Here is a 14,842-nt window from a genome sequence, read left to right as displayed (position 1 = left end):
TCCTCCTGTCCTTGTTAGACTCTCTCTTCAGTTTTACAGATAGTTGTATTGGAAAAGAGCAAGAAGGCAAGATATAAATAGCCTGGGGATCTTAAAATGACTTCTCTATTGCTGGTTATCTAGACAAAAATAACAGACAGGAAATAAGAAATTTTACTCACATCAAGTTCAATATTTATGTAAAGATAAAAGATTAAATAAAGATAAATTTTCCAAGTAAACAACATATTTGCAGCCAGACACAATGGGGGGAATTTACTAAGATGTGTATTCTACTTCACATGTGATGTTGCTATGGGCAACCAATCAGAATCTACTTTTATTTATTTAGCACCCTCTAAAAGATAGTAGACTGGATCTGATTGATTTCCAATAGCAACATCACATGTGAAGTAACATACACATCTTAGTAAATTTCCCCCAATATGATTAAATAGCATATTACATGTAACATTTTCATGAATGAAGACTACACACACTCTTTAAAATACACAAATTTTGTTTATTTACAGTGAACCTGCATTGCAATTACATGGACACAAACAGTACTTTCAATTTTCATACATGCGATTTAAAAATATTCTTATATTGTGAGACATAATGTACAGAAATGTTAAATATAGAAAGAGAACCTCCCCACTCAGTCCCTTTTCATTCATAATAGTTCAGTCCTGTAGTTTACCTGTCATTTTTGGAAGTACAAGCCCCTCACACCAACTGCAAACTAACAGGAGACCCATGCATTATAAGCCTAATTCTACCATAACAATGTCCTTTGTTTCCTCTTACCATATATTATGTGGGGATTAACACTACAGAAGCTGTGCGGTTGGGTAGAATTCACCCTTCTGGTGCTTCAGCTACTGGTCACTACTAACAACAGTTAGTACTCTTAGATGCATATCCAATTGGACATGGGGTTTAACATGCATGGAAATCTCCAGATTTAACGCCCAGAGCTATTAAATTAAACCTGAGGGTAACAAACACTAGACCATAAATTGGAATGTATGTGTTTTGCAGCACATTAAAAGACAGGACGTGTATTTACAGCAGATACAAATCCCTACTACACGCTGGGCTGCTGGACCAGATGTATTATGTGCTGATATGGGAGAGAAGTGGTATCAGCGCACATAATGTGCACTGATACCGCTTCTGCTCCATGTATAAATACAGGGATGTGGGATTACTAACTAGCACACCAATATGCTGGGCAATTTATGAATGGTCAGTAGCACTGACTGTTTCGATACCTGCAGCTATCCATGTCTCAAGCATGTGCCCATTCACCACAGCAGGGTCAACTCTGCACAAAAGGTCTCATGGTAGTTGCAAAATCTCGAACATGTCCAGTGGAAATGACCAGGGGAAGAGACACAGATCATCAGCACTAGGTTGATGCACTGTGAGGGGAACTGCATGTTAATCGTTCATGGGTTGCTGGGACAACCATCATTGTATATCCAGTAGGGTGACATCAGTGACAAACAGCATCATTATATAGTGGTCATACAGTTAAAAATATATATATACAGTATATATTATGGTAGAATTCGATTTTAAGATTTCTATGAACATTGTATACTTTTTGTACAGTAACATCTTGTACAAAATACAAAAAGCACCAAAAGAACTATAAAAAATGACATGCAATAAATGTATTAATAAATATAAACTGTGGTTTACTGACTTATGCTGTCCTTACTGACATCAGAACAAGTGAGAGAAACGTACACCTCCGTATTCAGCCAATTGCATATTCTATACACAGCATGCAGGATAAGCAGCAGCCAATCACATCAGACTCAGAATAACAGTAGAACTAATGAACCATTTGTTTCTCAAAGTGAATCAAACTTATTCCTTGCATGTGGAAATGCACAGTATAAATTACTTAATATACTGTAAGTGTCTTAAGGTTCCCATACATTTAGGATTAATTCACTATTTTGCCCATACCTAAGTCAGGTCACCAACAAAATCAAACATGTTAGAAATCTGCTGGTTCAGAGACAAAAATAAATCGGTGAGTCAGTAATTTTTAACATGTAGGTTTTCGCCTATCCCCCAACAAATCAGCGATCATCTGAGTACGCTGCTCAGCATTACAGATGCATAAGAGACAGGACTTCGTCTCTATATACAGTTACGCTCTACCTTATACAGTGCAAAATGCAATGAAACTGATTGCAAATGCTAAATGGATAAATAAGGGTTGCGGGTCTCTTCACCTATGTATTTCGTATGAATCATGCTCAATTATGTGAAAGCCATATATTTAAATAAACATGAATATCAAATACTTTTTTAGCTTAACTCTGCTTAACACAAGGATATAGAAATGACAGGAAAGCTTGGAAGGAGATCAGAGAAACACATGTAAGGGTTAGGCAGGTGAGCTCTGCAAAGGCTTGCAGGTATCATAGAAACTAAGCCAATACTCTGAATAGGAATATTTTTACACTTTCAACTTTTAATATTTACATTCTGCAAATACAAAAGGGGAAAACAATCAGATTAAAAGCAGCTTTTGATAGATTTGCCTAATATAAGATCTAACCTGTTCTATTTAACGAAATGGTAAGAAATGTAAAATATAACCCACCTTACATACATCAATTTCGCATTAGAAAATTCACCCCAGAAAACAATGTTATAATTTATTTAGCTCATAAATCCATTCAGATCCTATATAATATTAAATTAAAGTGCAGTCCAAAACTAGCTGCATTATTTGCAATATGTTCAGGAAAAGGCACCGATTGGGCCATAAGTGGGGACAGCAGAAGACTCTGTGGAGAGACACTATGAGCTAAGCTATTTACAGTATATGTGCTTAGATGGGTACAAAGTAGACTCATGTCTAGGAGCATAGCAGCATGGTGCCCCTTTCCTCTAGGCACCCTTAGGCACAAGCCTAATCTATGTTTTGTTATATACAAGGGTTACTTATTTTCTTTCATGTCTAGCTTTGTTCTCAATGCTTTCTTGATAATTTCATACAATAATGCATAGGCTATCACTGGTAACAGTACCCCGATACCAGACTGATCAATGTGTTGTATATGTGTACTATTTGGAGTATACTTACCTACTCCCCTGGCTCCTGCCGGAGACACCGAAGTTCCGGAAGAGTGGGCTCTAGTTAAGTGGGCAAATGGAGAGATTAATGTAGGGGATCCTCAATGAGGGGGGTGGAGCCCAGTGACATTTCTATGTAAATGTCTTTTGGCCCTGTCCATATGCAAATTGTAGTGTTTTTCCCAGCAAGGGGGTGGGGCATAATGATGGGGGGAGGGGGGTTACCGCACATAAACACTCATAAGCATCTCCTCTCCGGCTCCTCCCAGAGAGGACAGAAGCAAGTATGGAAAGTTTGATTTGGAGTGCTTTGTCATTTCTAATTACTTAACATTTCCTTTGACTGTAGGTGTACATTATAAGCAAGGCCTGAATTGTCAGAAACAATGAGCATACCAGTCAGAAGCCACATATAATGTTCTCCTCTTTGTCACATCTTTTACAGGGTCATTCTTCGAACTTACAAATGTGTCTTCATACATCTAGGGGGGTGTTCAAAGTGTTCAAAGTGGGATTCCGACTGTCGGAACATCCCGATAGTCTGAATCCTGGGCCGTTTTCGGCCAACAAGTCTGCAACTCGACAGGTGGAATTCAATGTTCCGCCTGTCTATTGTCGAAAAGGGGGTGTGTCGGTAAAAATGGCCAAGGATTGTCGAGAAACAGCCTTGAATTTGACAATCCACATACGTTTTTTACAAAACAGGTCGGACTGGTTCTAAAGTTGGATCCGTTTTGTATAAACCCACCATTAATGCTGTCGGAAACAGCAGCACTGAATAGGCGGCAGACGCCATTTCCCCTGTCAGAAATAGCACCTAGCCTCAATACTCCATTCAGCATGAGATGCCTGGCGTGAGTGAGCTTCCATATCCTATGCAACTCGGCTAAGGTCCGGTGTCTTTTTATGCCAAAAATAGGATGCACAAAGTTTGCTGATTCATTTGATAAATATGACAATTATATATTGTGTGTGACGGAGTCTGTGTATGGTGCAGAACAGAAGTTGTATTGAGAAAAAAGCTTTAGCTCCTACTTTGTAGGACTTTGTATACAGATTCATGTCACACACGGACATACAAGTGTCATCCTCCATGTACACCTTAGTCGCATTGTGTTGTGAGGAAGACAGAAATGTAATGTAAAAAAAGACACCATGGGTAACATTTAATAGGATGAGAGATTCAGAAAGTGAGAGATTTGGTTTGAAATCTCCAGGGTTTTTTACAGTGGCAATCATTTACACTTCAAAATTAAACTGGTTTTGCAGTGTAAATGATTGCCGCTTTAAAAAAAACCTGGAGATTTCTTACCAAATCTCTCACTTTCTGAATCTCTCATGCTATTACATTTCACCACAAATGTTCATTAGAAGATTCTCACACAACCATGTGTGCCAAAAGGGCTGTTCAGCGGGGCTGCTGCAAAGATGTATGATAACATATCTGTAGACATTTTTTGAAAGCCCCTGCAGAAATGACTGTAGAATGCATATACAACTGATTTGTAGCTAAAAAGTATTTTTATAATGAATATCTCAAATAAGCCGGTTGGTTTAACTGTGATACTATTTGTATTGACAACACTCAAAAATTATAATTATTCATTCTATTAACTAATGTAGTCTAGTTTAATATATAATGCCACTATAGGAATCATTGTGTATTGTTTAGACCACACATATTTATTCATCGTTACATTCAGAATATGGATTTGTAGTATTATTAAAGCACACCAGATTGTGCAATGTGCATGTGTGCTTTCTTTCTGTTTCAATAACAAGGTATAAGGGCAAGATTTATCGAAGCTTGGAGAGAGATAAAGTGGAGATATAGTAGCAACCAATCAGTTTCTTTTAAGCTGATTGGTTGGTACTTTCTCTCTCTCTCCAAGACTTGAAAAATCTACCCCTATGTCACAGTAAATATCCCCTAAATATACAGTGTATACTGAAGAAAGTGCATTTTGGCAAAATACCATATTTTTACTATAGTTATTTGTTGTACATTCTGAAAGTTATATTGAGCGAACACAAGTAGATCTGGCCAATACATGTACGCTTTAAATACCACCATTGAAGACATGACCCAGATCATAAGTACAACAGTACATCGCTGGGAGAACAGCCAGATTTGGGTGGGAATCTAAGCATGCACCTCTCTGGCTCATGCTCATGATAGGCTTCAGCCCTGGTCTTGTGGAAACAGAACTAGGCTCAGCGTGCAGCCTTGGATGTAGGAGAGATCAGGCGCTACCACTTGTGATAGCTTCATCTACTGCCTTTGCTGCAGGTTCCCAGCTGGCTCCTATCTACAGTGAAAAATTAAATATTCTGCTTTTGCATAAGTCATAAAAGGGCCAACTTACTGTAAGTCCTACTATAAATCAGAGTAAGGCTATAAGGCTGTGGGCCACACATAGCGGTGCAGGTTCCTATGCAGCCGCCCAAACATTAGCGGCAGGGCAAGATTTCGAGGAGTACACATAAATGACAATGTAGGTGTTCACACAGTGCAACCATGCCGCACTGTGCAACACTCAAAATCTGATCAGCAGTGGCCAGATCCTGTTCTGCACCCCACATAGCCTCCTTGTGGCCAAGCGGGTCCCTCTGAACAGGACCCAACTGGCTGCTATGTGTGGCCCTAGCCTAAGTCACTGAGAAACTTTCAGATTATAAAAAAAGCAGGAGAAATGTATTAACTGTCTTACTGTACTCTCGGATGTTATAAAGTCAATATCGGTTTGAATTTGAGGAAATGATTACGTCCTGAAGGTGTAGACCCAAATATATTTCACTGTTTGATTAAGTCGCTCAATTCCTGAATTTTATATATATAATAGATGTGTGTTTGTGTGTGCACGCATTTTCATTGATTATTCCGATTTAAGTGCATTAGTGCAAAGTGACAATTTCTGCGCTCATTGCTGGTGATACATTACATACGTCACTGTTCGTTAATCACATAATACATATAGTGTTACATTGTGCGTTAGGATAGTTCTATCAGATTAGTTTAAGAATTATACACCATGCTCTTCTGTGTCAACGCTGCCCTTCTGGCCAATAGAACATCTGGTGATTCATGCATGAGATTATAGTTCTAAGCTGAAAGGTAAACACTGTCTGTAGAATGCTTAGCAGATCCCTCTAGTACTATGTGGATAATCCCATTATCCTCTTTATACCTGAGATGCTATCAGTGCGTAAGGGCTCTGTGCAATGACTCAAGTCATGTAATGGCCCAAACTGATAAATAGGAGCTAATCTTCAGCAAACCAGAACTTCATTGGTCAGTAACTATTTTTACATTCAGTCTTTGTGTGTCTCCATTATTCATGTGACGCGGAAGGGTTCTGGCCTCCTGTTTTCTTCCCTTAGCAAGGGTCTGTATGGCAATGTTTCATGTACGTGCTTGGTTATTGCCAACTTGCAGAATTTGTTTAATAAACCGGTCTGCTTGCTCTTCATCACAGAAGACCTTGCTGTACAGGTCTGACAGTTTCCCCATCAGCAATAGCTGATATTCTTCATTCCCGAATTCAATAGCAGCTGCCAAGGCCAAGCACAAGTAAATGGCTGCATCTTCAGCATCCTGTAAAACAAACAGAACCGTTACTGTACATGCGGACAGCTACTGCACAGTGCCCTGTCTTGCAGGAAGAAGCAGCCTCCATTATTTCATTGAATCAATGCAGCATCATAATGTAACATAATAGTAAGCAGTTATTGCAATGTGCTAGATTATGTATTCACATTTAACATTTTATTGCTTACTTGGGTATTCCCTTTGTTGCTATCGTTAGTATTTGATATTCCACCTTGTATGCATATTAAATAACAGATACCTCATTATTGTATCCTTTCTATATATTTTTAGTCCAACCTCAAAATTGAAAATATATTTTCAGATATATAACTATGAAGGTAAAATAAATAGTTCTGTGTTAAGTAGATATATACCACTTAGTAAGTAAACAAGACATTTTTTCCCCCAGCACACTGAATAGTATTAGTAACCAATCTTGAACACTACATGATAATAGAATTCAGAGATATTGGTTACATATACCTGCGCTGGTGTATTATATGCCCCCAAGCCACGTCAAGGCTTCTATGTATATTTGGGGGTCCCTGGCGCTATATCTAGGTGCAGGGTGTGGCACCCCAAAAACTATCATAAGCTAGGAAGCCCAGTGCAGCACTCCAGTGAGATACTAAGTGTTAATAAGAGAGATAAAATTAAATGTAATTAAAATAAGAGAGAGAGATATTGTTAGTGAGGGGAAAGTGTTAATAGAATATAAGGGCGTGCCACACTAAAGCCACCCAGCCCAACCAGTCCAGGGGCACCGCACCCCACACCACCATTACCCTAAATTGTGTCTACGATTAACCAGCAAGGAGCCACATGATAATGGCTCCTTACTTGATATATCCAAACTAAGAGCTACCTACCTTGGAGCAACCCCAGACTACTACATGTGGCATAACAGGACCTGCATCTCCTCCTAATATGGAGGTATATAATATACCGCCGAGCATTGGTGCTCAGATTTTAAAGTATTATCTGCCCCCTGCTATACACTGTATTCATATATTATACAATAATATTCCCTAGTTTCTATTTTTCTGTAAGCAGCATTGATTGTATAGGGATGATTTTCCCATGATCGTGTTATATGCCGGTAACAAATGGAACACACAGGGGGCGAAATGTAATGGGAGGCGATTTTTTTTTTGCGTTTTTTTCCGCAAAATATGCAGTTTTCGGGCATTTCCCAAAAATCACATATTTTATAGGGTGCGATTCGCGGCAAAAAATCACACTTTTTGCCGCAAAATCGCACATATTGAAGTGCTGATTTTTAGTCACACTTCAATTCGCATCGCATTTCATGACTGAAAATGCGCACATTTTCATGAGTATAAATCGCCCGAAATCGCACCATATTTTTGCCACGAATTCGCATCTCATTACATATGCGAAATCGCGGCAAAAATTGCGATTTTTTTTAAATGTGCGATTTGGTGCGATTTTTTTCTTACGAAAAAAAACGCACCCTACTACATTTCGCCCAGGAACTGCACAATATAATATCATCTAATTACAGTATATTTACCATTTGTATTGAAGGGAACGCCTGCCATAAAGAATTAATAATAAAAACATATTGGGGAAGGCAAAACGGTGGGGCCCCCCTGCGTGGGGATTTAGTATCCTTTTTAAAGAACACTGTCCGTGTCTTACATGTATTGTTTTATGTCAATATTTCGCAATCTCTTTTATCAGCTATTTCAAATAAAAGTTAAATTGTATTCATTCTCTCTTATGTGCACCACACAGTGATACTCTTGCACTCACCAATCAGGATGACAGCTGCCGGTATTACGGTGTTGGCATCCTGATCCGTTTAAAGTTCCAGTGTCGTTCTTTTGATGGCAGTCGGGATGCCGGTGTCGGTATATTGAATGCCGGCATCCTGACCATCGGGATGCTTAGTGCATCCTGTACGCAGAGGACGTACAGTGATGTTTTACAGTGCAGTGAAAATTCTAGACTGGTCAGTAATATAGTTCAGGTTATAGAGGGGTCAGTAGTGTAATAGGTGCAATATGTGATCCTATCTACCAATTCATTACAGGGGGGGCACCATGGTACCTACCTACACCGCTGCACACTTTAAGCATTATATATATAGTGTTCCAGACAATTAGCTCTTTCCTGTCATTTTTCAAACATTCCAGTTAGGGGCTTATTAATTGAAGCGCCATGTATCATTTACAATGCGTTTTACATAGCTAAATGTGATAAGGGCCCTTAAATATTCCTGGGGTGGACTAGGGTCATTTGCTAACACAGTTTCAGCAAGGTAAGAACAAAGTTGCAACCACTTGAAAAACTCTAAGGTCGTGAAGAGAGAGGTCATGACTGGTATTGGGTATAATGCGTTACCTTTCTTCTGTGCAGTGCAATATCCCCCAGGCGCCAGTAAACCTTTACGTAATAGCCCGCCTCCGCTGTATGTTGTATTGGTGAAGAACATATAGATAGTGCCTTCAGGTAACAGTACTCAGCAACCTCATAAATCTGCAAGGCGTAATAAACTCCCGCCAGCCGATGGAATGCAACCAATTCATGTAGCGGATCCTCTAAATAAAGAAATACATTTATTTAAGACTCAGGGAGGGAGAATATCCTTCACTGAGGTCAGATAGAAGATGAAGAGCGATGCTTTATAGCGGGGTCCTCAAACTAATTTTGCTCTGGGACCCCAGTAAGTTAATGCACATGTGTAGGTAGCAGCACATGCATGGCAGCATTGTGGAGGGACAAAATGATGTGTGGGGGGAAATTTAATAAGATGAGAGATTCAGAAAGTGAGAGATTTGGTAAGAAATCTCCAGTTTTTTTAAAGCGGCAATCATTTACACTGCAAACCCAGTTTGATTTTGGAGTGTAAATGATTGCCGCTTTAAAAAAACTGGAGATTTCTTAACAAATCTCTCACATTCTGAATCTCTTATCCTATTACATTTCACCCCATGAGTTTAAAATAACAGACAGTTCAACAGATATTTCAGACTCCTTGAACATAAGAAAAGTCATCAGCCTGATGGTCAGCAACATGGAGTCGCGACCCCATGCTGAAAAGGACGGGACCTACTTTGGGGGTTAGAACCCACAGTTTGAGAACCGCTGCTTTATAATGTAGTTACTCCATGCAGTTCAAGCAAAGATTCCTAACATTCTATGTATAGAGACATTACATTAGAGTTCTCCTGCTTGGGAATGTAACAGGACTGGAGACTATCACTGATAATTAGCAGTAAACAAACCAAATGTTTAGGTTGCATGTTTATGTTGAGATGTAAATGTTTATGTGAACGTTGTCTCCGACAATAAGCTATTTTTATGTAAATTAATTAAGAAAAGTCTTAACCATTTTTGCTTTTTTAATTATCCATTATCAGAGACATACAATGGAACTGTATATTTTCATGGTTGAATTTTAAAAGAGGGTAATGCAAGTGTGTGTGTGCACAATCTAATTCACTAAAGTCCCGTACACTGGCTTTCCATGTGGGCGATACCGATGTGCGGGACCATACATCGGCATCGCTGAATGACATACACATGGGGCATTCCATGCTCCTTTTCTAAGCGATCTAGTCAGATTGCTTAGAAAACGGGGCTGAAACTGGGACTGATTTCTAAAACCATAATACTGCAGACTGATCTTCCCAGAAATACAAAGCCTAGTTATTGCCTTCCCTATAAGGCCTGCTGCGTTACAGCCAAGTAGGGAACACTGCTGCAGGGGAAGAGGGTCACATATTTCCACACAATGATCTTAGTAATAGGCCAGGCTGCATGTGTAGGGAAGGAAAGGTATTAGTGCTAGCAGCAAGTAACCTCCAAGTGACCGTACCCCTCGCTCCACAGTGCAACATGTATCCCTACCATACAAGGTCACATTCATATGTGAGACTGTCTTCCCATGCACAGATTCCATGCTGCCTTGTTGCTGGACACAGTGCAAAGCATGGAGGCAGAGACAAAGAGTGCCAATCACTGTTGCAAAGGAATGTGGTGGTACTGTGCTGGGTGAGTGGGGCCAGTCTCTGCCAGTGCTGCCAAATAGCAAAACCCAGGGTCAGTGTGCTGCGGTAAGGATTTCAACAGCAGAGAAGCGTGCTGCATTGTTGAGAAGAGGGAGGGAGACACTGCACCCTGCAATTGGCTGGAGACTAAAGGAGGGGATTGGCTGGGGAAAAACTACAGGCAGCCATAGGCTAGGATTCTGGCACACAGAGCCAGATGAGCATGTCCTGTGGGACCCACTCATCAACTAATAGTGGGTCCTAAGAAGCTGTTTCAGGGTAAAATACCTGCTATAGAATAGCACCTACGATATGGATTATCAAACCTTACATCATGGGCCAAGCAAACACTATGTTACATTTATTGCCATAAAATTAACTACTTTTTTTTTTAATATTCATCTTTATTGAAAAATGTTTCCCTTTTTTTCTTTCTTTTTTACAAACAAAGAGAAAAACAAAAAACGGAAAAAAAAAAAAAGAAAAAAAAGAAAGAAACAACATAACACATTAACATGACGTACGTACACTTCTCCATCTAATATCTTATCGTATTACATCAGGGTAACAGTATCCAAACTATTTTTACGCTACAGGAAACAGATCTTTACTATCAACCAAAGAAAAGAAAAACAAATAAAAGGAAAAAATATACAAGGGCAAGAGGACATTTAAAATCTATAAAACTCTCAATAGTCAGGGGACATAAGTACCTTGGATCAATTGGTATATTTCTACTACTCACAACATATAGATCGTTTAGATAGATATGTTCATTAAACATTCTTAAACCTAGGACATCCCAGTACCGGGGAGATCGCTGTCATAAATTTAATTCCTCTACTCTTTTGTGATACAGCATTATAATCAGTAAAGAACCAGAGTTACCAACCCATTTGACCGTCCTTCAAACTATAAATATTCAAATCATATAAGTCCTAGTGAAATCATTAAAACAGTTACTGTAAGGATGTGAATCTTGTGAACAAATATCATATTTATATAACCACTTCATCCAGTTGTATTTATATTTCATAACAATAAGTGACCGTGCAAAAATTACTACATTACTAACGTGCCTCCTACACAACAAATATTACTCCTCTTTTATTCCTTTACAGTGCTTATTATGACTAAAAAATAATGCGTGCAATTAGTTTGATCTTGGTGCGTGATACCAATTTGAATAATACCATCCTCCCCATATATCAATAAATCTACTACTCTGGTTCCTTTGAAAGAGTAAAAATCTTTCGTGATCGATAGTATAATTGACCAGCATAATCCACTCCCTGAGGGTCGGGCTCTTCGACGCCATCCAAGAGCGGGCAATGATCACTTTAGCTAACGCGCAGAGATTTACTGCTAGCTGTTTTTTCTCAACTGATAGTTCATCAGGCCATACCCCCATTATAAGACCCAAAGGTTGCAAATTCGTTACATGTATACCAATTTTTCTCATAGCCTCCCCAACTCCCCGCCAATATTCCTGCAACTCTCTACACTCCCAAAGGAGATGCCAAAACCCACATCCATGTTCTTTACATTTTGGACATATATCCGTTTTATTAGAGAACTTACTCAACCTCTCGGGAGTTAGGTACATACGGTGAAATATATTCAATTGAATTTGTTGTGTCCTGAGAGAATTGGTAGCTTTGCTCGGGACAGACATCGCCACTCTCCAGTTTTCCTCATTGATTTGTGGTATATTGATAGCCCATTTAGCGTAAAGTGCCCTCAGCTCCTCACCTTGTTTAATCTCCATCAAAAATTTATAACACTTTGAAATATACTTCCCTGTACCCAACTTACTAATTACTTTTTTTAAAGGAGCTTCCAGGATACATCTGGAGTTAATCCCATTTGTTATTATATAATTACTGCCTGCCTGCTCCATAGCAGATTTATATTAATTCATTAAATAGCTATATTATGATAAATGTGACCACAGCCTTAACACAAATATTATATTTCATAGGAATAACTAACAAGAGGATGAGAGACATTACATTAGAGTTCTCCTGCTTGGGAATGTAACAGGACTGGAGACTATCACTGATAATTAGCAGTAAACAAACCAAATGTTTAGGTTGCATGTTTATGTTGAGATGTAAATGTTTATGTGAACGTTGTCTCCGACAATAAGCTATTTTTATGTAAATTAATTAAGAAAAGTCTTAACCATTTTTGCTTTTTTAATTATCCTTTATCAGAGACATACAATGGAACTGTATATTTTCATGGTTGAATTTTAAAAGAGGATAATGCAAGTGTGTGTGTGCACAATCTAATTCACTAAAGTCCCGTACACTGGCTTTCCATGTGGGCGATACCGATGTGTGGGACTAAACATCGGCATCGCTGAATGGCATATTCCATGCTCCTTTTCTAAGCGATCTAGTCAGATTGCTTAGAAAACGGGGCTGAAACTGGGACTGAATTCTAAAACCATAATACTGCAGACTGATCTTCCCAGAAATACAAAGCCTAGTTATTGCCTTCCCTATAAGGCCTGCTGCATTACAGCCGAGTAGGGAACACTGCTGCAGGGGAAGAGGGTCACATACTTCCACACAATGATCTTAGTAATAGGCCAGGCTGCATGTGTAGGGAAGGAAAGGTATTAGTGCTAGCAGCAAGTAACCTCCAAGTGACCGTACCCCTCGCTCCACAGTGCAACATGTATCCCTACCATACAAGGTCACATTCATATGTGAGACTGTCTTCCCATGCACAGATGCCAGGCCACAGGGTATCATGCTGCCTTGCTGCTGGACACAGTGCAAAGCATGGAGGCAGAGACAGAGAGCGCCAATCACTGTTGCAAAGGAAGGTGGTGGTACTGTGCTGGGTGAGTGGGGTCAGTCTCTGCCAGTGCTGCCAAATAGCAAAACCCAGGGTCAGTGTGCTGCGGACGGTAAGGATTTCAACAGCAGAGAAGCGTGCTGCATTGTTGAGAAGAGGGAGGGAGACACTGCACTCTGCAATTGGCTGGAGACTAAAGGAGGTGATTGGCTGGGGAAAAACTACAGGCAGCCATAGGCTAGGATTCTGGCATACAGAGCCAGATGAGCATGTCCTGTGGGACCCACTCATCAACTAATAGTGGGTCCTAAGAAGCTGTTTCAGGGTAAAATACCTGCTATAGAATAGCACTTATGATATGGATTATCAAACCTTACATCATGGGCCAAGCAAACACTACAGTATGTTACATTTATTGCCATAAAATTAACTACTTATGGTTTGCAAATACTGTATATTTCAATGCTGAAATGTGGGCATAAAGTGTAGTGTAGCTCTTTAGCACAGAGTCATTATCCTAGTCTACCTAGAGCAGGGGTAGGCAATAAGTGGCCCTCCAGCAGCTGCAGACATACAGGGTAGTATTCAATGCCGCGGCGAGCGGGTTAAAAAGCGAGGTTCGCAGAAAACTAGCGATCCCCACTGTTTAACCCCCGCGCCGGCCGCTCGCCCTATTCAACGTTCCGGGGGAATTCTCACCGTCACAGGACGGCGAGGATTCCCCCAAACAGCGAGACCCTCGGCTAATGCAGCGAACCCGCTGTATTTAGCAGCGAGTCTCACTGCTTCTGCAGCCACATACGCAGATTCCCCCTCGCTCAAAAAACATCGCGAGGGGGAATTGGCGTATGAGGGGGGTGAGTTGAATACTGACAGGGCGAGTGGTGACAGTGAGCAGAAAGACCTGCTCGCTGTCACCGCTCGCCCACGGCATTGAATAGACCCCACAGTATTCTGTATATTTATAACTTTGTTAATACCTACCCACAAGTGTGCTCAGCCGCACAGCCATTGTAGCAAACTCCAATGAAGCTTTGTGATCTCCTTGACTTATTAGCAGATGAGAGAGTTTGTGGAAAATCCTTAGCTGTGATTGGTTGTCCTGGAGCTTCTTTGCCAGTGGGAGAGCACCTTCCTGAAAACAGAGAACATACCAATAACTAGTCATGACGTGCCTGTGAAACATAGAAATCTAGATCAGCAAGGTAAATTTACTAAGATTAGAGTTTTATTGAAGATGGGATGTTGCCCATAGCAACCAATCAGTTTCTATCTATTAATCTTCTAGAACAGGCATGTCCAACTGGCGGCCCTCCAGCTGTTGTGAAACTACACATCCCAGCAT

General features: G+C 40.0%; 1 protein-coding gene across 5 annotated transcripts in view; it reads right to left on the bottom strand.

The window, feature by feature from the left end:
* Positions 1-481: 481 nt before the first annotated feature.
* SH3TC2 (SH3 domain and tetratricopeptide repeats 2) overlaps positions 482-14,842 on the bottom strand; it is a 96,809-nt gene continuing 82,448 nt past the window's right edge. For all 5 annotated transcript variants that reach the window (XM_083181975.1, XM_083181977.1, XM_083181976.1 and 2 more), the window contains 3 exons: positions 14,482-14,632; positions 9,041-9,237; positions 482-6,679 (listed from right to left, as the gene is read on the bottom strand). In XM_083181975.1, coding sequence (XP_083038101.1) covers positions 6,488-6,679; positions 9,041-9,237; positions 14,482-14,632 — 540 coding nt within the window. In that variant the 3' untranslated portion in view covers positions 482-6,487. The remainder of the gene's footprint in view (positions 6,680-9,040; positions 9,238-14,481; positions 14,633-14,842) is intronic.

Source organism: Crinia signifera, chromosome 4 (assembly GCF_055691185.1).
Source record: "Crinia signifera chromosome 4, ASM5569118v1, whole genome shotgun sequence".
Lineage (NCBI taxonomy): Eukaryota > Metazoa > Chordata > Amphibia > Anura > Myobatrachidae > Crinia > Crinia signifera.
This window is presented reverse-complemented; position numbering and strand designations above follow the sequence as displayed.